This window comes from Salvelinus fontinalis, chromosome 10 (genome assembly GCF_029448725.1).
Source record: "Salvelinus fontinalis isolate EN_2023a chromosome 10, ASM2944872v1, whole genome shotgun sequence".
In the NCBI taxonomy this organism is placed as follows: domain Eukaryota; kingdom Metazoa; phylum Chordata; class Actinopteri; order Salmoniformes; family Salmonidae; genus Salvelinus; species Salvelinus fontinalis.
In genome coordinates this window covers 22,635,232-22,661,804 of record NC_074674.1, presented here as the reverse complement: position 1 = coordinate 22,661,804, position 26,573 = coordinate 22,635,232, and the positions used below count along the sequence as shown (strand labels likewise).

The following is a 26,573-nucleotide window of genomic DNA, read 5'->3' as shown; positions in this document are numbered from 1 at the left end:
CAAGTATTATGTGCTTCCTGGACACCTGAAACTTCCAAGTACATTTCAGCTCGCTAAGGCCTACATGCATGACCTCAGACTTTATACTGCTGCCTTAAAAGCCCTGCAGGATAAGTACGGTCAGCCCCGCCAACTCGTCCAGTGTGAGCTAGCCACCATTCTAAACTCCCCTGCATCTTGCCACAGCCTGTGCAACATCTCAACCTCACTATTGAGTCTGAGATGCTCACCCTCAAACGCTCACCCTCAAAAATGTTGTACAACTTCAAGGTGCCTCAGGGTGCCTCAGTTACCTCTTGATGTTCCACCTCTGTCCGAACCCTCCAAGAAATACCGGATATATCAGACATTCACCACCAACAACTTAGGCCATTCCAAACACTCCTCTCCAGTCGCAGCTCTCCAACATGCCTTCCCCAACTGTGGACCATGCCCAACCTCTGCTGCTGATCGGTTCGGACATGCCTCACCTACTGATACCCCTACAGCCAGTATGTACAAGCCCATCAGGTGGACCCATCGCAGACCTTACAAGACTTGGCTGTTCCCTTCAAGGCCCCACTACTATGAATACGGCTGAACAGTATTGTTTCTTATCGATGGTGGTTATGATATCGTTTAGGACCTTGAGCGTGGCTGAGGTGCACCCATGACCAGCTCTGAAACCAGATTGCATAGCGGAGAAGGTATGGTGGGATTTGAAATGGTCGGTAATCCTGCCTTTCTAAAACCTTAGAAAGGCAGGGTAGGATATAGGTCTGTAGCAGTTTGAGTCAAGAGTGTCCCCCCCTTTGAAGAGGGGATGACCGCAGCTGCTTTCCAATCTTTGGGAATCTCAGACGACACGAAAGAGAGGTTGAACAGGCTAGTAATAGAGGTTGCAACAATTTCGGCAGATCATTTTAGAAAGAAAGGACCCAGATTGTCTAGCCCGGCTGATTTGTAGGGTTCCAGATTTTGCAGCTCTTTCAGAACATCAGCTGACTGGATTTGGGAGAAGGAGAAATGGAGAAGGCTTGGGCGAGTTGATGTGGGGGGTGCAGTGCTGTTGACCGGAGTAGGGGTAGCCAGGCGGAAAGCATGGCCAGCCGTAGAAAAATGCTTATTGAAATTCTCAATTATAGTGGATTTATCGGTGGTGACAGTGTTCCCTGTCCTCAGCGCAGTGGGCAGCTGGGAGGAGGTGTTCTTATTCTCCATGGACTTTACAGTGTCCCAGAACTTTTTTGAGTTTGTGTTGCAGGAAGCAAATTTCTGCTTGAAAAAGCTAGCCTTGGCTTTTCTAACTGCCTGTGTATATTGGTTTCTAGCTTCCCTGAAAAGTTGCATATCACGGGGGCTGTTCGATGCTAATTCAGAACGCCATAGGATGTTTTTGTGTTGGTTAAGGGCAGTCAGGTCTGGAGAGAATCAAGAGCTGTATCTGTTCCTGGTTCTAAATTTCTTGAATGGGGCATGCTTATTTAAGATGCTGAGGAAGGCATTTAAAAAAACAAACAGGCATCCTCTAATGACGGGATGAGATCAATATCCTTCCAGGATACCTCGGCCAGGTCGATTAGAAAGGCCTGCTCGCTGAAGTGTTTCAGGGAGCGTTTGACAGTGATGAGTGGAAGTCGTTTGACCGCTGACCCATTACGGATGCAGGCAATGAGGCAGTGATTGCTGAGATCTTGGTTGAAAACAGCAGAGGTGTATTTAGAGGGCAAGTTGGATTGGATGATATCTATGAGGGTGCCCATGTTTACGGCTTTGGGGTGGTACCTGGTAGGTTCATTAATAGTTTTTGTGAGATTGAGGGCATCAAGCTTAGATTGTAGGATGGCTGGGGTGTTAAGCATGTTCCAGTTCTAGCAGCACGAGCTCTGAAGATAGATGGGGGGCAATCGGTTCACATATGGTGTCCAGACCACAGCTGGGGGCAGAGGGTGGTCTATAGCAGGCGGCAATGGTGAGAGACTTGTTTTTAGACAGGTGTATTTTTAAAAGTAGAAGTTCAAATTGCTTGGGTACAGACCTGGATAGTAGAACAGAACTCTGCAGGCTATCTTTGCAGTAGATTGCAACACCGCCCCCTTTGGCCGTTCAATCTTGTCTGAAAATGTTGTAGTTAGGAATGGAGATTTCAGAATTTTTGGTGGTCTTCCTAAACCAGGATTCAGACACGGCTAGAACATCCGGGTTGGCAGAGTGTGCTAAAGCAGTGAATAAAACAAACTTAGGGAGGAGGCTTCTAATGTTAACATGCATGAAATCGAGGCTTTTACGGTTACAGAAGTCATCAAAAGAGAGCGCCTGGGAATAGGAGTGGAGCTAGGCACTGCAGGGCCTGGATTCACCTCTCCATCACCAGAGGAACAGAGGAGGAGTAGGATAAGGGTATGGCTAAAAGCTATGAGAATTGGTTGTCTAGAACGTCCGGAACAGAGAGTAAAAGGAGGTTTCTGGGGCGATAAAATAGCTTCAAGGTATAATGTACAGACAAAGGTATGGTAGGATGTGAATACACTGGAGGTAAACCTAGGTATTGAGTGATGATGAGAGAGATATTGTCTCTAGAAACATCATTGAAACCAGGTGATGTCATCGCATTTGTGGGTGGTGGAACTGAAAGGTTGGATAAGGTATAATGAGCAGGGCTAGAGGCTCTACAGTGAAATAAGCCAATAAACACTAACCAGAACAGCAATGGACAAGGCATATTAACATTAAGGAGAGGCATGCTTAGTCAAGTGATCATAAGGGTCCAGTGAGTAGTGAGGTTGGTTGGGGTAACGGCGAATTCAGACAGCTAGCCGGGCCATCGGTAGCAAGCTAGCATAGGATGGAGGTCTGTTTTTAGCCACCTCGTGCGTTTCCAACGGTAGATTAGTGGAGTTCCGTGTGGTAGAGGCAAAATAGATATAGTAATAGTGACCCAAGAAAAATTGTCCGATAGACCTATTCAGATAGCAGCTGATAAGACAGCTAACGATTAGCGGGCCGCAGAAGGGCATTCGGGTAACGTCGCAACGGAGGTGCCAGTTGGATAACTCCCTCGGGCAGATAATGTCGGTAGTCCAGTCGTGAAGGCCCGGTGGGGCGCCGCATCGGCAGTAAAATGGGTCCGGATAGGTGATTGAAGCCCAGGAGTGGCTGATGAAACTCTTCAGCTGGCTAGCTCCGGAATAATGGATGTTTGCTCCGGGATCGACGTAAGCCAATAGTCACACGGATAGCAGCTAGCTACCTGCGAGATCCAGTTGTAAATGTCCAGAGCTTGCGGTTGAAATCCGGGGATATGGAGAGAAAAATAGGTCCGGTATGTTCTGGTCTAAGGCGCATTGTACAAAACTGGCGATAGCTTTTCGAGCTAAAGGATAGCTGATGACCACAAACCGTGGATAGCTGAATAATAACGTTAGTCAGCAAATTGGCTAGCTTCTGGTTAGCTTCTGGCTAGCTTCTATTGTGGATTTCAGAGGTAAATAATATATATATATATTTTTTTTAAATTGGTGAGGTGGGTTGCAGGAGAGTGTTTTGAAGTTGAGTTTTTGGAAAGAAAATATGTAAAACATTTATGTATGGGGTATGTATGGGGTATGTATGGGGTAGGTATGGGTGTCTGAGCTAAATGCTATCTGATTATGCAGACAATCTGGAATTTTCATCATAGTAATATTTATCATAAAAACTAGAAGAGAAGCAATCTCGTCAACCCTCACCCAGGAAAGACCGGCATGCATGTTGATGTTAGCTCTGTTAAGGGCAAGGGTGCTGCTCTGTCTTGAGCCAGCTGCAGCTTTGGTACTGCACTTGACCATATTACTGGACAGTAATCAAGATGGGACAAGACCAGAGCATTAACAACTAGTACAGTTCATTGTTTGGGTCAAAAACACAGAGCATCTTTTTATAACAGACATACCCCTCCCAATCTTCACAACAACTTTGTCAATATGACTTGTCCATGATCATTAACCATCCAATGTTATACCTAAGAGTGTAGCTTCCTCAACTTGCTAAATGGTCGTACCCTTTATGCACAACTCCAGTTGAGGTTCGGGTCTTAGAGAATGTTCTGAAACAAATACAATGCTTTTAGTTTTTTATGTTTTTAAGACCCGTTTATTATTAATCACCCATCCTGATACTGACACTATTACTTATTTTCGACATTTACATATTAGTATTTTAGCACACTCTTATCCAGAGCAACTTACAGTAGTGAGTGCATACGTGTTCGTACTGGTCCCCCGTAGGAATCGAATCCACAACCCTGGCGTTGCAAGCGCCATGCTTTACCAACTGAGCCACACGGCACCACTTATTTACAATTTCAGTGAGCTCACTGGCTTTGGGTGCTGACATGTAGAGTGTGGAATCATGTGCATATGTAGTCATTCTAGCTTTGTGTAAGACCAGTGGCAAATCATTTGTAAAAACAGAAGAGTAACAGACCAAAGGTACCGGCCCCGAGTGACACCGCATTGTACACGTGTAATGTTAAAGACGCTTCGATTGAAGAACACTCTCTGGGTTCTGTTGGATACATAACTCTCCAACCATGTGATGGCAGGTAATGTAAAGCCATAGCAAGTGAGTTTCTTCAATAACAATGTATGATCAATAACATCAAAGGCTGCACTGAAATACAATAATACAGCTCCAACTATCATGTTATTATCCATTTATTTGAACCAATAGCCTGTAATCTGAGTCAGTGCAATACAAGTTGAGTGCCCTTCTCCATATGCATAGCTGAAAGTCAGTACTTAACTTGTTCTCTGGAAAATAGCATTGCATTTGGTCAAACACAATTCTCTCCATCAGTTTACTAATAACATGCAGCAAACTGATTGTGCGGCTGTTAGGGCCAGCTTCCTTCCACGCCTGTGGAGGCACACACTCATTTAGGCTTTGGTAAAGATATACCAAATAGCGGTGGCAATACAGTCTGCTACCATTCTCAATAGTTTCCCATTGAGGTTGTCTATACCTGGTGGCTCATCATTATTGATGGATAACAATAGTTTTTCGACACCTCCCACACGGAATTGACCAAATTCAAAACAGCAGTCCTTCTCTTTCATTATTAGATTTTGTATACAGAAATGTTATGATTCACTGTTCAATTTCACTTCTGAGTTTTTCCACTTTTACTAGTGAAATAGTCATTGAATTGATTGGCAATATTAAAAGGTTTTGTTATAAATGACCCATCAACTTCAATGCACAATAGAGATGGATTGTGTTTTTTGTCCATGATATTAGTTAAGGTACTTCAAAGCATTTTTCCATTGTGTTTTATGTAATTTATCTTGGTTTGGTAATACAATTTCTTCTTCTTTTTGTTAAGTTTAGTCACAACATTTCTCAATTTACAGTGTGTCAACCAATCAGCTGAGGAGCCTGACTTGTTTTCCACCTCTTTTGCATAATTTCTTTGACCCATACAATTTGTTAATTCATCATCTATCCAGGGGACTCTTAACAGTTCTCACAGTTAATTTCTTAACCGGTGTATGCTTGTCAACAACTGGCATGAATAGTTATACATATACTTCCAGTGCTGCACCTGGATTCACTTCCTCATACACATCAGACCAACATACATGTTTTACATATTCGACAAAAGAGTCCTGAGAGGACATTTTGTATGATCTCTTGTAAACTAATTTCGGCCGACACTTTGGCTTTCCTTATTATTGTCACAATGTTACGGTCACTACAGTCAATGGGAACTGATATTGTTTTGGAGCAAAGCTCTGCGGTATTAGTGAACATATGATCAATATAAGTGGATGTCACAGGTCCAACACTTGGTAGACACTCTAGTTGGTTCAGTGATAACTTGGGTTATATTACAGGCATTAGTCACAGTTACAAGTTTCCTCTTGAGAGGACAGCTAGTTTCTAACCAGTCTATGTTCAGGTCACCAGGAAAATAGACCTCTATTAACATCACACTCACTTTCAAGCATTGCACATACATTATCCAAATGCTGTCTCTTAGCACTTGGTGGCCTATAGCAGCACCCCGAAAGGAGAGGCTGTAGATGAAGCAGGTGAACTTGCAACCACAACACTTCAACGTTTAACATGAGATCCTCTCTAAGCTTCACAGGAACATGGCTCTGAACATATACAGCAACACCTCCCCCATAGGCATTCCTGGTTTTTCTATAGATGTTATATCTTTGTATTGCTACTGCTATAACATCAAAGGGATTATCTATGTGAGTTTCAGCGATGGTCAGTTTATGTATGTTATCCGATGTTTGCAAGTTATTGATTTCATTAACCTTATTTCTAAGGCTACATGTATTAATAATGGCTATTCTTAGCCCTTTCCTGGGTAGCTTATCGGAGATAGGAATAATATAAAAAATAAAATTCCAATTTGTAAGTCGCTCTGGATAAGAACGTCTGCTAAATGACTTAAATGTAAATGTAAAAAAAAGTTAATAACAATATTGACTATTAGCTAAACAATCAGGCACTTGGGGTATGTGTGTGATTGGGTATGTTGGGGTATGTGTGTGATGACCACTCCCAGACAGTCCTACTGTAGCAACATTTTTGCTTGAGAAATGTCTTTGCTAAGACACTGTTATTGTTTTACCATTTTAATTTAACACAATCACAGTAAGGTAATTAATTGTTAGAAATTATTTGACATTGAAAACGTATACACTGGACCTTTAACATCATGCTGTGTGACTGCTGTTTTTCTCTCGGCCTGTGTTTTACAAAAATGCGCAGGTATTACGGTTGCTGTCCTTTCAGCACCGCAAGACGGTAAAACTCGCATCCTTTGTGGCACTGTTGTCACTTTTGGTGAGAGTGTGATGGTGTTAGGCTACCATAGATTGTGTAAGCAGTGTGGCTGTTGCTGCTGGTAACGTTAGTGCAGTCACCCACTGAAGTCCCCCACTGCAGGCCTAGGTTCAGTAGTGACGGTTCGCCACTGAGTGTAGTCCATTACAGAGAAAATAATAGGTCTTAATGCTCGATGAGACACGGTGGCACAAGTGTATTGGCACAAGTATACTGAACAAAAATATAAACGCAACATGCAACAATTTCATTGATTTGACTGAGTTACAGTTCATATGAGGAAATCAATCAATTATAATAAATTCATTCGGCCCTAATCTATGGATTTCACGTGACTGGAAATACAGATATTTATCTGTTGGTCACAGATAACTTTAAAAAATGGGCCTTACAATGGACCTTAGGATCTGGTCACGATATTTTTGTGTATTCAAATTGCCATCGATAAAATGCTGTTGTGTTCGTTGTCCGTAGCTTATGCCTGTCCATATTTCTAAAACTAAAAGTATTGTATTTGGGACAAGTCATTCACTAAACCCTAAACCTCAACTAAATCTTGTAATAAATAATGTGGAAATTGACAGCACTGTCAACAAGGCAGCTCCTACAGGCCCTAGTTTTGTCGCACCTGGACAACTGTTCAGCCGTGTGGTCAGGTGCCACAAAACAGGGCAGCACGACTGGCCTTTGGATGTACACAGAGAGCTAATATTAATAATATGCATGTCTATCTCTCCTGGCTCAAAGTGGAGGAGAGATTGACTTCATCACTGCTTGTATTTATGAGAGGTATTGACATGTCGAATGCACCGAGCTGTCTGTTTTGAACTACTGGCGCACAGCTCAGACACCCATGCATACCCCACAAGACATGCCACCAGAGGTCTCTTCACAGTCCCCAAGTCCAGAACAGACTAGGGAAGGCGCACAGTACTACATAGAGCCATGACTACATGGAACTCCATTCCACATCAAGTAACTGATGCAAGCAATACAATTTTTTATTTTTTTTAAACAGATACAAAAAACACCTTATGGAATAGCGGGGACTGTGCAGCAACACAAACATAGGCACAGACACATGCATACACACACACGATAACATACGCACTATACACACACGTACACATGGATTTTGTACTGTATATACAGTGGGGCAAAAAAGTATTTAGTCAGCCACCAATTGTGCAAGTTCTCCCACTTAAAAAGATGAGAGGCCTGTAATTTTCATCATAGGTACACTTCAACTATGACAGACAAAATGAGAAGAAAAGAATCCAGAAAATCACATTGTAGGATTTTTTAAATGAATTTATTTGCAAATTATGGTGGAAAATAAGTATTTGGTTAAATAACAAAAGTCAAATAACAAAAAAATTCCCAATGGGAATTCTGCAAACCTAAACTGCCCTAGCGGCTCCAGGAAATCAAGATGCAAGGTAATTTGTAGGTTATTCCTAAAACTAAAGGAGGATTTACCTAATTTGGTCGAGACCAAGAGTTAACCAATCCTGTGAGCAGGTTAGGTAGCTTATTCTTTTGTACGTTAGCAACGAAGTTATGGAAGTTGGAAGCTTGTGTAGTAGGGCTTTGTAAACGAAAGGGGAGTAATGAATTGGTCTACGGGACTTTAATGAGGACAGGATGCAGTGGTGAATATTAAAACTGTCGCCAGTGATAAAACTAATGGCATTATGGTAGACGGCATCCAAATGTTTAAGAGTAGTGGCTGCTGCAATCTTGTGAATGGTGTCACCATAATCAAGAACTGTCAGGAAAGTTGATTACACAATCTGCTTCCTGCTATTTAGGGAGTGGCAAGATCTATTTCTAAAAAAGAAGCCCTCTTTTTAAATTGTAGCTTTTTTAAGTAGCTCATCCATATGCTTAAAAACAATTAAGTCTTTGTCAATCCAAATACCCATATTTGTAGGCATTATTCCTCCTCCACTAAACTTTACAGTTGGCACTATGCATTGGGGCAGGTAGCATTCTCCCGTCAGGCTGCCAGATGTTGACTCCAGAGAATGCGTTTCCACTGCTCCAGAGGTCCAATGGCGGAGAGCTTTACACCACTCCAGCTACCCTTTTTCTTCCCAAATTTGATCTTGTCTCATCGCTGCAGCTCCCCAACGGGTTCGGGAGACCAAATCACGCTTCTTAACACTGGAAGCCAACCACACAATGTGACGGACGAAACGCCATTCCACTGACAACAGAAGTCAGCCCGCAGCCGTGCGACCCGCCATAAGGAATCGCTAGAGCGTGATCAACCAAATAAAGCACCCCTGGCCAAACCCTCCCCTGACCTGGACGAAGCTGGGACCCCCGATCACGACCGGTTGTGACACAGCCTGGGATTGAACCCGGGTCTGTATTGACGCCTCAAGCACTGCTCAAGCACTGCTGCGCCACTCGGGAGGCCCCTCGACGAACAGTTCTTGTGCTGACGTTGCTTCCAGAGGCAGTTTGGAACTGGGTAGTGAGTTGCAACCGAGGACAGACGATTGTTATGCGCTACGCTTCACAGCTCAACCTTTGTTGCTCCTAGACGTTTCCACTTCGCGGCTGAGACTTTGTTGCTCGTAGACGTTTCCACTTCGCAATAACAGCACTTACAGTTGACCGGAGCAGCTGAAGCAGGGCAGAAATTTGACGAATTGACTTATTGGAAAGGTGGCATCCTATGACAGTGCCACGTTGAAAGTAATTTGAGCTCTTCAGTACGGGCCATTCTACTGTCAATGTTTGTTTATGCAGATTGCATGGCTGTTTGATAAAAAACAATTATACGCCTGTCAGCAACGGGTGTGGCTGAAATAGCCAAATCAACTAATTTAAAGGGATGTAGTGCCGTCAACATAGAGATTAATATTAAAAGTTAACAGACCAATATTATTTACATAAATAGTAAAGAGAACAGGTCCCATTATCGACCACTGCTGTACACGTTTTGTAATGTCCAGAAAACTAGATTTAACACCATCAGAAATCACACAATCAGTCCTGTCTGACAGAACATTTTCAAACCACTTGCAAGAAGCCTGATCACGGCCTATTTCAGTAAAAAAAAAATCCTCGTCAATCTACACACAATACTCCATATTGACAAAGCAAAAACTGTTTTTTTTTTTTAATTGTTGCAAATGTATTAAAACAAAACAAAAAAAACATATACTTTAAGTATTCAGAGCCTTTGTTATGAGACTCAAAATTGAGCTCAGATGCATCCTGTTTCCATAGAAACATCAAGGATGCTCAGTAACTTAATTGGAGTCCACCTGTGGTAAATTTAAATTGATTTGACATGATTTGGAAAGGCCTTTCTATATAAGGTCCCACAGTTCACAGTGTATGTCAGAGCATAAACCAAGTCATGAGGTCAAAGAAATTGTCCATAGCGCTCCAAGACAGGATTGTGTCGAGGCACAGATCTGGGGAAGTGCACCAAAACATTTCTGCAGCATTGCATGTTCCCAAGAACACAGTGGCCTCCCTCAGTTTGGAACCACCAAGAGTCTTCCTAGAGCTGGCCGCCTGGCCAAACTGAGCAATCGGGGTACAAGGACCTTGATCAGGGAGGTGACCAAGAACCCAATGGTCACACTGACAGAGCGCCAGAGTTCCTCTGTAGAGATGGGAGAACCTTCCACAAGGACAACCATCTCTGCAGCACTCCACCAATCAGGCTTTTATGGTAGAGTGGCCAGACGGAACCCACTCCTCAGTAAAATGCACACGACAGCCCGCTTGGAGTTTGCCAAAAGGCACCTAAAGGACTCACAGACCATGAGAAACAAGATTCTCTGGTCTGATGAAACCAAAATGTAACTCTTTGACCTGAATGCCATATGTCATGGGACAAGTCTCTGAATGTCCTTGAGTGGCCTAGCCAGAGCCCGGAATTGAACCCGATCTAACATCTCTGGAGAGACCTGAAAATAGCTGTGTGGCGATGCTCCCCATCCAGCCAGACCGAGCTTGAGAGGATCGGCAGAGAAGAATGGGAGAAACTCCCCAAATACAGGTGTGCCAAGCTTGCAGCGTCATATCCAAGAAGATTGAAGGCTGTAGTCGCTGCCAAAGGTGCTTCAACAAAGTGCTGAATAAATGGTCTGAACACATTTTCAGTTTATTTTTAATACATTTGTAAACATTTCAAAAAATGATATCTATTTTTGCTTTGTTGTTATGGGGTATTGTGTGTAGATTGATGTGGGGGGAAAAAAACACTAATCTATTTTAGAATACGGCTGTAACCTAACAAAATGTGGAAATCACAGAATAATTCTCCCTAATCTAGAATTTTTCAAATATCTGAGTGAATGCCAATCGGAGGTAGAATCATTCCGTCTGACCTTAGCCCAAGGAACATTTATTCCCTGTAATTTCTCAGACAATTCATGTGTAAACTAAAGATTACATCAGTCATTTACCCTTAGCTTTTTGTACACTTGTATCAACAGTGGACTAATTAATGTGTAACATTGAGGGTTCACTTTGAATGTTACTCACTGTTGCCGTCTAGCATTTTCCAATAAAGTATGCCTTCTCTATGGAGAATGTTGACAGTTTATTTGTACTCATTTATGCTCAACTTTGAAGGTTCACTTTGAATGTCGTCCACTGCAATTGTCTAGTATCAGATCAAGTTTTTATTTCCAATGGAAAATATGTATTGTTTTTCTGAGCATGGAAGTTTGTCTGACTTCTGTTTGGTGTGGTGGTCTGGGAGTTCAGAGTCATGACAAACTCAGACGAGGTGCGCCGTCTCGGGCACATTGTTTCCTCTCTCAACCCAGCCACTTTCATCCACCACCACCACTCTCCGTTTGTGCTCATGAGTGCAATGTCACAGTGGTTCCATGCACTTTGATGTGTCTTCACACCATATGGGGAAGACTTGTGTATAGGGTTTCTCACAGTAGAAGTGTTTGTCAGTGGATCAACTTCTTACCCACTGTGAGAGATATAGTCATGACCAATGTTCCCTCAATTTTTGGGGGGGCACTGAGCAAATTTTAGGTCTGCTGAGCGCAAACTTGAACGTTGTGTAAATTCTGTGCAACTGCCAGCGTGTGTTTACTGTGAACCACTGAGGCTGTACCTGCTTTAAGTTACAGTTTTAACAGTTGCCAAGTAGACTACTGTGGTTATTTGATCATAATGTGGGCCTACCAGAGTGGCCTACCATCAAAATAATTGAGAAAATGCATCCCATAACATTTTAACATGGAAATAGTTGTTCTATCATTCAGCCTACAGTAGCAGCCAATGTGGGGTGTTCAATGTAAGCCTACATTCTGAGACTTGAAAACAACATGCAGGGCTTGACATTAACTTGAAAACCACTTTACAAAATAAAATGCATTATTATTCCCATACCATTTATTACAAAGAATCAGACAAATGATGCTACCCTCTGCCTATTGGCAACTCTCAAAATACATCACTGTCCCTTTAAGACAAAAAAAATAGCTTTTTTTTACTTGACTCACTTTTCAAGGATGTCTATAAATGTACACATTGTGTGCTCCTGTTGGAAGCAATCACTCCCCCATTGCTGACTACAAAAGATCTATAACTGGGCTAATAACTCAATAACTAGCAAAGGATATGAAACAAATGTGCACACGTGGCAACATGCAGCTCACGCTTTGATCTCAACACAAGCGCATTACTCTCGACCACAGCTGTAAACACAATCCAGTTCAAAGTAAATTTCACTGATCCATATATGGCAATGGTCGATTCGCATATAGGCCTACTGCAGTTCTGATTGGTAATGCCGCACTGTCTGTGTAGCGAACGGGCTGAGTCGTGCACAATAAAATCTTATTCCGATGCTTTCTGCCTACAACAAAATACCTTGAATAGTTCATTTTGTTTCGGTATGTTGTGTTGAAAGTGACTAATATTGTGTTGATTTGATCTCAATTGTCACAGTAAAGGGAAACATTAATAGTGTTAACTCAGCTTTCTAGGATTTCCCCTATTAAGTTCAGTCTTGTGCTTCTCTCCATGGGAAAGATATTTCTTCTCTGCCGGCAGTCATGACTCATGGCACATGTTTTAATCTTAAAAGTAATCGCCACAGGTTTTACCAGGATTTTTCGTTGCCTTGTGTGCCATTGAACCAGCTAGACCAGACAGTAGACACCCACAATGATTTGCTATGCTGTCATTGGTTAGAATTCACAATAGCTTAACTTATTCCCTTCTGGTACTTTGCCATTGAACCACAGTCACGTTAGCCTATGAAATGCTGGCTTGGATCCACAGGAGCCATCAAGCTCTAATTAATGGCCACTGGGAGAGGGGCTTAGTTATTTTTTTACGGACTAGAAGACCCTTTATTAAACACCTCCCTCTTTAAACTCTCTGCTGTCTCATTGCTAAGACAAAAGGACCTCACCCTTACCGTGCTGTTTATGTATTTGTTCAACCATAGTTAATTTAGGTATCTTGACTATGGCAGTTTAGTGCAATGACATACTGGTGAAAGGATTAGGAATGAAACACGTTGCAAATGGAATTGTGTGGGTTTTAGTCCTGTAATCTCCGTGTGTGGAAGTGGAATTCTTGTTTCTCCACGGAATCTGAATGCAATTTAATGGAAAATTGACACCACGTAAATGCATTTGAGATGTGTTCAAATGTGCAAAAGGTCCTTTTATGTTCGCTTCAGTGCAGTTCCATAGTCCCAGTTCAAATATATTCTGTTCACTTGCTCTGTGTAGCTGCAGGCTGTGGTTTAGTCAGTACACACATTCACAGCAGCAGTCCCCAGACAGCCAGTGCATACATCAGAAAATGACAGTACTACTTTATTGTAAATGCTCCCCTCTACTGGTATATTAATACTATTACCTTTTCCCCAAGTGCAGACTGAAGAGCTACTGTGGATGTGCATTTTTGGGAAATCTCTTATTTGATTCACTTTTGATGCATTTTCAACACGTGTTGTACACAATAGAGGCCTGCTTTTTAAAGGTGCAGTGTTTCATCTGTGTAGAATGATGAACACATTACTTGTATGATATGCTGACTTGAATCTTTATTGGGAATAGAGCTACTCTGTCCAATATATGATATCTATGAATTCAACATATTGAGATCCATTACAATTGATGGAATAAAAACAATCAAGAAAAACATTTAAGCAAATGCTTATGACATTTTTCACGTTCATTAACGGGTGCAGTAAGTACAGAGCTGGCACGGATCAAAGTGCCTAATCCACTCCCCTGGGCAATCAATTAAAGTATTGTTGATGTTTTCCCCCACTGCAGGGACTGCTGCAATACAGTACAACCTCTGGGGGAGCGTACTGTAGCTTGTGTAATTATTTTCCTGAGAAAAGCTTTATTTTCTATGATTGTAATGGTCAAGCAATAGACATTTTTCCTCTTCTAGGGCTCAAAATGGTGACCAAAACAGTCGCAGTACAACAACAAAATATTAGTTGCTAGGGTGCCAGTGATTTTTTTTCTTTTATTTTTTTCTTTACCTGGTCACGTGTTTAAAAAACAAAACAAATTGCGACATTTATTCAAGCAACAATGGGTAGGCAGACCAGGTATTCAAAAGGTTTGGTCCGAAGTCTTGGTTGAATCTTTGCGATATGCAATTCAGTCATCATGAGCTGTTTGAACGATTGCTTCTGAAGGCTTTCCCCAAAAACCTTTGCAATTAAATGTTGACTCTAAAGTAGGCCGACCTGGTAGAATGATTTCATGATGATTTGTGTTGCGGGGCATTTGTTTAGCAAACTCTGTCATCACATGTAGCCTACATTGTACAAAACTCCGAAACTGAGATAAAAAAAAACCTGGAAAACTGAATTTACCAAAAGATAAAATTTATTTAATAGGACCCTACAACTGTAGTGACTGTTCAAAATCTCAAAAAATAACACCCTTTTTGAGATTGTGCAAAGGTTATATTTTTAAATATAACCTAATATAAACTAGGGCTGGACATTTCCAGGTACCTCACGATACTATCACAATACTTGAAGTGCCGATACGATATGTATTGTGATTCTCAAGGTTCTATATGTATTGCGATTTGATACTGTGATTTTATTGCAATTCGATGTTCCAAACATATTGCTCACCATGTCTGCTTCAGAGGAACAAGAGAGCCATGAGAAAACGAGTTTTGAACATTCATGGAGTGAAAAAAGTGCTGAAAACAAATTCTCTATTTAAAAAGATGGAGAATAAGCTATAAGTTTTGATGCGGGTACAGCAAACAAGCACAAAAATAGTATTGCGATAATGTCAACTATACGATATGATATATTGTCAGAAATAATATCTTGACATGTAACTGTATCAAGGTTTTTCCCCATCACTATTATAAAGATAACATTTAAATTGTGTGCACATCATCTGCTTTCCCTGGATAGTTTTATTTTTATTTGGGCAAGTAGCTTTCAGTGTGCCACTGGCAAATTTACCTGAATGTCAAGGGCATGCTAATTTAAAAGATTGCTATTCATTATTAGCCTGGTTCTGTATGGAATGCAGATACATTATCGGACACAGGTCAGGTCACTGTCACCGCGCAGCTGTGAAGAGTTGGTGCGACCAAATCATGCGCTGCTGCAATCAACTCAGGAAGTTGGTCGCACCAGTGGAAAAAGTTAGTCTAGAGCCTTGTCTTTTGAGGCACAATTATTCTGTGATTTACATATGGCCTTTGAGAGTGTGAATTGCGTGCTCTTTGAATTGTTTCATTATTAACTGTGTGACTCAGTGCTTTTTTGTCTTGAGGGACTCAAACTGGGTCAGCCAAGAAAGTGAAGTCATGTTTTGGGAGTGGATGAATGGACACTCAGACAGGGGGGTGTGTGTGCGTGCAAGCATGCAAGTGAGTGTGCAAGTCATCTCTTATTTATTTGTTATTTAATTGACAATGTAAAATAATGCACATCCTTTTAAGTGGCAAGTATACAGCAGCTATGTTAGCTAATTCAAACAAAGGTCATCCATTATCCCGGGACAGGCTAGTCAGACAGTCAGCAATGTCTGATGAATATCAATATATGACCTGATTTTTAACATCCATTTAACTTTTTAAACATGTTTTCTTCAGGTTTTATGTCATGCTGTTTAACAACGATTCTGTGTCACTGTAAACATTTTATTTATTTTGTCCTAATGATCTTTTTCTTATTTTATTTTTAGAAGGAGCTGAGTCTTCCAAGAAGAGGAAGTTTGTGAGTAAATCTGTTTCTTATATTTAACAACCACATGTGTAAACAATTGGCATTTTGTGCCTCCACAGATGCATATTGCATGATGTGTTTGTGTAGCTCTTGCAGGCTACTTACTGTAGTTGTGTTATAGTACATAGAGCTAAACAAAGGAGTTATGTACTTTCAACAATGGCTGACGGATCAAGGAGTGCATGTCGCCATCTTTTGAGTCCATAGTTCCATTTTTCGTTCTCATGCTCCTATTTGCTGATACTCAAGAAATTAAAAGATATCAGACAAGAAGCTGTAAATTCATTTGAAAATAGTCTCAATTAGAAGCATTTTGTTTTGAATTTAAATAGCTGCCTAAGCTAACGTCATTAGGCACTTGAGAAGAAAATGTACATTTTAAGGGTCAATGTTTGTTACCTAACAAACCAGTGCAAAATTGGTATCAGTACTAGTGTCTAATATCTATACTGCCCTCCATTGCCCCTAGTGAATTGATACAAATAAAATAAGACACATGCTTATCACTGACTGCCAGGCAACTTAATTGTTGAAGAAATCATCTGAGGAAACGTGAAGAAAATCATGTACAGAATGTGAAGAAAAGACTGACGTTATCTCCACTAGGTTAATAGATACTATGCTATAGGATTTATAGACACTATAGGTTTATAGATACTATGCTATAGGATTTATAGACACTATAGGTTTATAGATACTATGCTATAGGATTTATAGACACTATAGGTTTATAGATACTATGCTATAGGATTTATAGACACTATAGGTTAATAGATACTATGCTATAGGATTTATAGACACTATAGGTTTATAGATACTATGCTATAGGATTTATAGACACTATAGGTTTATAGATACTATGCTATAGGATTTATAGACACTATAGGTTTATAGATACTATGCTATAGGATTTATAGACACTATATGTTTATAGATACTATGCTATAGGATTTATAGACACTATAGGTTTATAGATACTGTGCTATAGGATTTATAGACACTATAGGTTTATAGATACTATGCTATAGGATTTATAGACACTAGGTTTATAGATACTATGCTATAGGATTTATAGACACTATAGGTTTATAGATACTATGCTATAGGATTTATAGACACTATAGGTTTATAGATGCTATGCTATAGGATTTATAGACACTAGGTTTATAGATGCTATAGGATTTATAGACACTATAGGTTTATAGATACTATGCTATAGGATTTATAGACACTATAGGTTTATAGATGCTATGCTATAGGATTTATAGACACTATAGGTTTATAGATGCTATAGGATTCATAGACACTAGGTTTATAGATGCTATAGGATTTATAGACACTATAGGTTTATAGATGCTATAGGATTTATAGACACTATAGGTTTATAGATACTATGCTATAGGATTTATAGACACTATAGGTTTATAGATGCTATAGGATTTATAGACACTATAGGTTTATAGATGCTATGCTATAGGATTTATAGACACTATAGGTTTATAGATGCTATGCTATAGGATTTATAGACACTATAGGTTTATAGATGCTATAGGATTCATAGACACTAGGTTTATAGATGCTATAGGATTTATAGACACTAGGTTTATAGATACTATGCTAAAGGATTTATAGACGCTATAGGTTTATAGATGCTATAGGATTTATAGACACTATAGGTTTATAGATACTATGCTATAGGATTTATAGACACTATAGGTTTATAGATACTATAGGATTTATAGATACTATAGGATTTATCGACACTATAGGTTTATAGATACTATAGGATTTATAGACACTATAGGTTTATAGATACTATAGGATTTATCGACACTATAGGTTTATAGATACTATAGGATTTTTAGACACTATAGGTTTATAGATACTATGCTATAGGATTTATAGACACTATAGGTTTACAGATGCTATAGGATTTATAGACAATATAGGTTTATAGATACTACTGAAAAGACTGTGACCTTATGCTTGAGTGGCAGGTTGCCAGCCTAAAACACTGCTGTTTACCACCTGGTATATGGAGTAGGATGAACCTGCCCCTTAGAGGCTGACCTTCAGATCAGTTTTGTGTTTCCTCCCTCAAATGTTAAGGTAAGGAGTTACGCAGTATAAGCTCATCCTAGATCTGTGCCTGAGGGCAACTTGTACCTGGAAACTGGCCCTGAAAGGGATCCAGATTGGATTAAGTCAGTTACCACGTCTGTCTGCAGGCTAGGTGCAAAGTAACAGCAGGAGCACTAGGATTATAGGTGAATGGCGTCAACTGTATTTGCACCAACAGTACCCAGTACCTTTTTAAGGCAGCTGATTCAGAGGGGTTGGGTTAAATGCGGAAGACACATTTCAGCATTTGAAGGCATTCAGTTGTACAACTGACTAGGTATCCCCCTTTCCCTTATCTGTTTATGAATGCAGGAAAATCCTCAATATAAAGTGTGATTTGAAAACACAAAAGGAATCACCCAGCTATTTGTTTCATGTGAGAGTGTCATGGTTCGACATGTTTGGTCCTCTTCAGCTTTGGACATCAACCTCCTGTGTATTTCATGTCTATTCTGAGGGGTCTGTGTGGCATGCTTTATTAAGGGGGAAGGATTTGACACCATGCTGCTCCATGCTGCTCCGTGTGGCTCAGTTGGTAGAGCATGGCGCTTGCAACGCCAGGGTTGTGGGTTCATTCCCCACGGGGGGACCAGGATGAATATGTATGAACTTTCCAATTTGTAAGTCGCTCTGGATAAGAGCGTCTGCTAAATGACTTAAATGTAAATGTAGCTGCCAGTGCAGCAGAAGGGAGCCACAAAGAGATCACCCACTAATACAGCATTTCCCAAACTAGGGGTCGTGACCCCATATGGGGTTGCCTGATTTGAAAATGGGGTTGCGAGAGAAACTATGAAAAAAAATACAAATAAAAATTGTGCTTGGTTCATAGAACCGGGTTATGTCAGTAACCTCCAGTAGCCACTAGATGAGGATGTAAAAAACAGAGCCGTGTGTTTTCTTCCTACAAATGTGGCTCTATCTTTTTGAACGGTTTAAGTTACAAAATATTATGACCCCATCACTCGAAGTTAAGGCTTTCAGGAACACATATTTGTTTTCTGTTTCCCTCTACAATGCCCAAAAGTCTCATTGGAACCGAGTGGACAAGACCAGGCACTGAATCAGACAGGGGGTAGAAGAACATTGTCAAAAGTAAACATTGGCCGTTGATTAAATAACTTTTTTTTACGGGGGGGTTGCACATTTAATAAGATATCTACAGTAAACAGGTTTGCGGGACAGAAAAGTTTAGGAACCCCTACACTAATAGATGGGCGAACGTGGTGGTGTCTTTGGAGTTTCCCACTAGATGCACAGCCACAATTCTTTTTTGTAAAAATTTGCTTTTTTTTGTCATCGTTTAAGGTTAGGGTTAGGCATAAGGTTGGCAGTGTGGTTAGGGTTAGGCTCAAAATCAGATTTTTAAGAAGAGAAATTGTAGAAAAAGTTGAGGTTTATGACAAATATGTCATAAACTCTCTGGCATCAATGGTGATGGCATCGTGACATCATTGGGGTCTTTTTCCTGAATGTTGTTTTGAAGAATATGTCAGCGTTGACCTAATTTATGGAACAGATAACATTTGTTGGGTAATAAAATGTAGGTACTGAACAAGATGTTCTTGTTGACATTCCCAAACAAAGCTAGGATTAAATCTACAGCTTTTACAGTGAAAAGGGAACAAGGGCAGTTCAAGACAATTTGTTGTGTGTACACTCAAAATAGATCAGAGGTTTGATTTCCAGTCATCTACGTTTAGTATTTATTGTCTTCTATTTATAGGGCGACCTTAATGACTTACAGGCTTGTGCGTGGTACAATGAAATAACTAGAAATAGATCACACGTAAGTGTTGGAACCACTCGGCACATCTCAATGATCCTAATGCATATGCTGTGCAATTGGAGCGCTAGCCAAGCTCACAACGCTTACTTGCTGTGATGGTTTAGATTTCTAGGGTTGAATCCTAACAGGGACATTAATGTCTCACCTTTTATTTGTGATGTGCTTGGATTTCAAGTTGAGGTTAAGCCCACAGAGAGTAGTGAGCTGTATAGTTTTATGGCCATTGGCCCTGGTTTGCTTCTGGGTCTAGAGTTTTGGGAAAACACTTCAACAGTGTCATTTGACAACTGGCTACTTCACAATCGCTTGGGTCAACTAAAGCCCCTTCTAGCCTCCTCTCCCATTCTTTGTGTTCATAGGCAGCCATTTCCTGTGTTTGTTCTGTACCGCAAATACAGGCCAGCTGCACTTATTTGTAAAAGGTACAATGGAGAGAAAGTAGGGTACAGCAACTCAAATCTGAGGGGTGAGATCATTTTCACTGTACTCTTTCTGAGTTGGTTGCACATGAGAGATTATAATTGGAATAATGCCTTATTGATGCATATCTCCAGCATTGTCAAATAAAATTTCAATAAGTCTCGTTGGGCAGCGTGTTGGTGATGTATGACATGTCCGATATGACAAATCCACCATATGTATGATTAATGTCTGTCTCCAGTTGTCGGTTGTGTTGACGGTGTATCTGTGGGGGCCAGAACACAGCTGAGAATGAACACCCAACAAATAGTTAATCAACTCAGCAGGACAGTCAGATGACGTTTTGACAATAGCAAAGACTAATAATGTTCATTAGAGTTTGAATAAAGAAAAAAATCTTAGTCAGATTGGGTATTCAGGGTTTCTCAAAAAACAAGGTTTCTTAACAATGTGCTTGGATATGTCCAAGGGTGCTTATATATATACACTTTACAGTGGGTGAGACGTACACTAATAGCACAAATTTCATTGTAAAGAGGTATCCTTGAGCAGGGAAGAGATTTGGTTGTTACTGTAATAGAGCCAGATATTCTTCCTATGATCTAAATTCCAGGATGGAATATTGCTTTCATTTCCTTTTACTCATGTTTTAAGACAAGTTAATGTATTATGTCATTTTTACCCCCCCCCCCCCCTTTCATTGTGAACCCTTTACTTTTCCACATTAATCGACTGTCATCCACACTGTCGATTACTTTCAAAAGAAGCATGATCTAAACTCTGAATGAACCAGATTGTTCTGTTGAGTGAGTGTTGCCGGCTGCCCTTGTGGAGTCACAATGCCTCCTTATGAATGATTAGAGCACAGAGCTGCTGGTGGTGGTACACTATATACAGTACTAGTCAACAGTTTGGACACACCTACTCATTCCAGGGTTTTTCTTTATTTTTACTATTTTCAAACGTTGTACAACTGTGAAATAACACATATGGAATCATGTAGTAACCAAAAAAGTTTAAAACAAACCCAAATATATTTTATATTTGAGTTTCTTCAAAGTAGCCACCCTTTGCCTTGATGACAGCTTTGCACACTCTTGGCATTCTCTGTTCCAGCTTCAATTAACAGGTGTGCCTTGTTAATTTGTGGAATTTCGTTTTTGTGGAAATGCATATCAACCAATCAGTTGTGTTGTGACAAGGTAGGGGTGGTATACAGAAGACAGCCCTATTTGGTACAAGACCAAGTCCATATAATGGCAATAATAGCTCAAATAAGCACAGGGAAACGACAGTCCATTACTTTAACTTCTCAGAATTTTGGATGAAAAGCATGCCCAAATTAAACTGCCTGCTACTCATGCCCAGAAACTAAGATATGCATAGTATTAGTAAATTTGGATAGAAAACACTGAAGTTTCTAAAACTGTTTGAATCATGTCTGTGACTATAACATCACTTATTTGGCAGGCGAAACCCCGAGGACAAACCATTCCGAATTTATTTTTTGAGGTCACTCTCTTTTCACTGTGTTTATTGGAAATCCAGATTTCTAAGGGACCTTCTTGCAGTTCCTATCGCTTCCACTGGATTTCAACAGTCTTTAGAAATTGGTTGAGGTTTTTCCTTTGAGCAATGAAGAAGTAACACTGTTCAGAATGAGGCTCGAGGGAAGTTTACTCTTTGTTAGAGGCTCGCTACATGTTGTTTTCCTCCGGTATTGAACACAGATCATCCCGTCTTCAATTTTATCGATTATTTACGTTAAAAAATACCTAAAGTTGTATTACAAAAGTAGGGTGAAATGTTTGGACAAAGCTTACAGGTAACTTTTGAGATATTTTGTAGTCATGTTGCGCAAGTTGGAACCGGTGTTTTTCTGGATCAAACGCGCCAAATAAATGGACATATATCAACGGAATTAATCGAACAAAAGGACCATTTGTTATGTTTATGGGACATATCGGAGTGCCAACAGAAGAAGCTCATCAAAGGTAAGGCAAGAATTATATCTTTATTTCTGCGTTTTTTTTCGCGCCTGGAGGGTTGAAATAGGATGGTCTGTGTTTGTTTGCTTGGGTGCTGTGCTCAGATAATAGCATCGTTTGCTTTTGCCGTAAGGCATTTTTGAAATCTGACACGTTGGCTGGATTCACAACAAGTGTAGCTTTAATTTGGTATATTGAATGTGTAATTTCATCAAAGTTGAATTTTTATAGTAATTTATTTGAATTTGGCGCTCTGCATTTTCATGGGCTGTTGGCCAGTTGGGACGCTAGCATCCCACATATCCCAGGGAGGTTAAGACATGAAGGTCAGTCAATCTGGAAAAGTTCAACAACTTTGAAAGTTTGTTCAAGTACAGTCGCAAAAACGCTCAAGCGCTATGATGAAACTGGCTCTCATGAGGACCGTCATAGGAAAGGAAGACCCAGAGCTACCTCTGCTGCAGAGAATAAGTTCATTAGAGTTAACTGCACCTCAGATTGCAGCCCAAATAAATGCTTCAGAGTTAAAGAACAGACACATCTCAACATCAACTGTTCAGAGGAGACTGTGATTCAGGCCTTCATGGGCGCATTGTGGCAAAGAAACCACTACTAAATGACACCAATAAGAAGAAGAGGCTTGCTTGGGCCAAGAAACACGAGCAATGGTCATGACAATGGTGGAAATCTGTCCATTGGTCTGATGAGAGATTTTTGAGATGCAGAGTAAGTGAACGCATGTGTGATTCTCACCGTGAAGCATGGCGGAGGAGGTGTGGGGGTGCTTTGGTGGTGACACTGTCAGTGATTTTATTTTGAATTCAAGACACACTTAACCAGCATGGCTACCACAGCATTCTTTAGCGATACGTCAGTCCCACTAAGCGCAAACCAGATGGGATGTCATTTGTTTTTCAACAGGACAATGATCCAAAACACACCTCCAGGGTGTGTAAGGGCTATTTGACCAAGAAGGAGAGTGGTGGAGTGCTGCATCAGATGACCAAATTGAGATGGTTTGGAATGAGTTGGACCGCAGAGTGAAGGAAAAGCAGCCAACAAGGGAGTAGCATATGTGGGAATTCCTTCAAGGCTGTTGGAAAAGCATTCCAGGTGAAGCTGCTATAGAGAATGCTAAGAGTGTTCAAACTGTCATCAAGGCCAATGGTGGCTAATTTTGAAGAATCTCAAATATAAAACATATTTTGATTTGTTTAACTTCTTTGGGCTGCAATACTCATCATAAAACATTTCTGAAAAATCGATGGTGTATAGCAAATTAAAGACAAACATCTTGTGAATCCAGCCAATATTTCCGATTTTTAAAAAAAAAGGGTTTTACAGCGAAAACACAATATAGCATTATATTAGCTTACTACAATAGCCTACCACACTACCGCATTCATTCATCAAGGCACGTTAGCGATAGCAATAGGCACGTTAGCGATAGCGAATAAACCAGCAAAAGATATATAATTTTTGACTAACCTTGATAAGCTTCATCAGATGACAGTCCTATAACATCAGGTTATACATACACTTATGTTTTGTTCGACAATGTGCATATTTAGAGCTGAAATCAATGGTTACACATTGTGCTAACGTAGCATCTTTTTCCCAGAATGTGCGGATATTTTTATGACACTCCAACTATTCTGACCAAATAACTATACATAAACGTTACAAAAAAATACATGTTGTATAGGAAATGATAGATACACTAGTTCTTAATGCAATCGCTGTGTTAGAATTCTAAAAATAACTTCATTACGACATCCAGCTTAGGTATAGCGAGAGAGTACCCAAAATCTGGGCGCAAACGACTATTTCACATGTTCGACAGATATATGAAATAGCATCATAAAATGGGTCCTACTTTGACGATCTTTCATCAGAATGTTGTACAAGGGGTCCTTTGTCGGGAACAATCGTTGTTTGGATTTAGAATGTCCTCTTCTCCAGTCAATTAGCACGGAAAGCTAGCAAAGTGGCGCAAAGCTCTCCTTCCTGAACAAAGGCACACAACGCAACACGCCTAACGTCCCGAAAAATGTTCAATAATCGAATAAAACTATATTGAAAAAAACATACTTTACGATGATATTGTCACATGTATCAAATAAAATCAAAGCCGGAGATATTAGTCGTCTGTAACGACAGCTGTACAGAAGGCAAAACCAGGTCCCTTCACGCGCTCTCCAGAAAACAGGAAACTGGTGACATGTCATACAAAGAGCTTTTGTTCGACCCCAGATCAAGTTATACACTCCATTTCTTCTCTCGCTGCCTGTCGACATCTAGTGGAAGACGTATGAAGTGCATGTATACTGATATATATCAAGGACATTTATAGGCAGGCCCTAGAACAGAGCATCGATTTCAGATTTTCGACTTCCTGTCAGGAAGTTTGCTGCAAAATGAGTTCTGTTTTACTCACAGATATAATTCAAACGATTTTAGAAACTAGAGTGTTTTCTATCCGATAGTAATAATAATATGCATATTGTACGAGCAAGAATTGAGTACGAGGCCCTTTGAAATGGGCACCTTTTATCCGGCTACTCAATACTGCCCCTGCAGCCCAAACAGGTTAACACTTTTTTTGGTTACTACATGACTCCATATGTGTTATTTCATAGTTTTGATGTCTTCACTATTATTATACTATGTAGAAAATAGTAAAAATAATGAAAAACACTTGAATGCACTTGAATGCACACAGCCATGCAATCTCCATAGACAAACAATGTTAGTAAAATGGCCTTAGTGAAGAGCTCATACTTTCACCGTGGCACCGTCATAGGATGCCACCTTTCAAACAAGTCAGTTCGTCAAATTTCTGCCTTGCTAGAGCTGCCCCGGTCAACTGCCCCGGTCAACTGTAAGTGCTGTTATTGTGAAGTGGAAACGTCTGAGAGCAATAATGGCTCAGCCGCGAAGTGGTAGACCACACAAGCTCACAGAAGTGGACCGCCAAGCGTCATCTGTCTTCGGTTGCAACACTCACGACTGAGTTCCAAACTGCCTCTGGAAGTAACGCCAGCACAAGAACTGTTCGTCGGGAGTTTCGTGAAATGGGTTTCCGTGGCCGAGCAGCCGCACACTGACCATGCACAATGCCAAGCATTGGCTGAAGTGATGAAAAGCTTGCCACGATTGGACTCTGGAGCATTGGAAACGCGTTCTCTGATGAATCACGCTTCACCATCTGGCAGTCCGACAAACGAAAATGGGTTTGGCGGATGCCAGGAGAACGCTACCTGCCCGAATGCGTAGTGCTAACTAAAGTTTGGCAGAGGAGGATTAAAGGTCTGGGGCTGTTTTTCATGGCTCGGGCTGGGCCCCTTAGTTTCAGTGAAGGGAAATCTTAACGCTACAGCATTGACATTCTAGATGATTCTGTGCTTCCAACTTTGTGGCAACAGTTTGGGGAAGGCTCTTTCCTGTTTCAGCATGACAATGCCCTGAGCACAAAACGAGGTCCATACAGAAATGGTTGTCGAGATTGGTGGGGATGAACTTGACAGGCCTGCACAGAGCCCTGACCTCAACCCCCGCTAACACCCCCACTAATGCTCTTGTGGCTGAATGGAAGCAAGTCCCGCAGCAATGCTCCAACATCTAGGGGAAAGCCTTACCAGAAGAGTGGAGGCTGTTATAGCAGAAAAGGGGAGACCAACTCCATATTTATGTCCATGATTTTGGAATGAGATGTTCGACTTGCAGGTGTCCACTTACTTTTGGTCATATAGTGTATGAGGCCTGCATTGCCCGTGTTCTGCCGAAGTAGAGGTACATAACTGGTTCCTCTTATCACACCCCAGTTGAACTACTACCTGCCCGCCTGCCTGTGCTACCGGTTGAGCTGAAGCTGATGCAATGCTCTCTGTCATCTGCAGTAGTGCTTAGTTCCTAGAACCTGGCTCCCGGTAATAAACCATTGATAGGTTTGCTGAAGGGCGGCATTAGTGCATTTTCTGTCTGGTGCACTGTGCACTCTGTGATAGGCTGTTTGGTAGGCTGTTAGTACTGGAAACAGTGGACTGTACTGTTGGCCGGCGCTTTCTTTCCGTCTTTCAAGCACAGCTTGTAGCCAATAATCACAATATGAAGTGTGTTTTGATGTGACTGATATTCTCTCCCTGGGGGTTTTCTGAATGATCCTCCAGTATATCATCATCATGACAGACTATCAATA

At 40.8% G+C, this 26,573-nt stretch overlaps 1 protein-coding gene across 4 annotated transcripts in view; it reads left to right on the top strand.

The window, feature by feature from the left end:
- The window catches only part of LOC129863834 (microtubule-associated serine/threonine-protein kinase 3-like), a 176,616-nt gene that overhangs the window by 78,640 nt on the left and 71,403 nt on the right, over positions 1 to 26,573 (top strand). For all 4 annotated transcript variants that reach the window (XM_055936138.1, XM_055936137.1, XM_055936141.1 and 1 more), the window contains one exon: positions 16,017 to 16,048. In XM_055936138.1, coding sequence (XP_055792113.1) covers positions 16,017 to 16,048 — 32 coding nt within the window. The remainder of the gene's footprint in view (positions 1 to 16,016; positions 16,049 to 26,573) is intronic.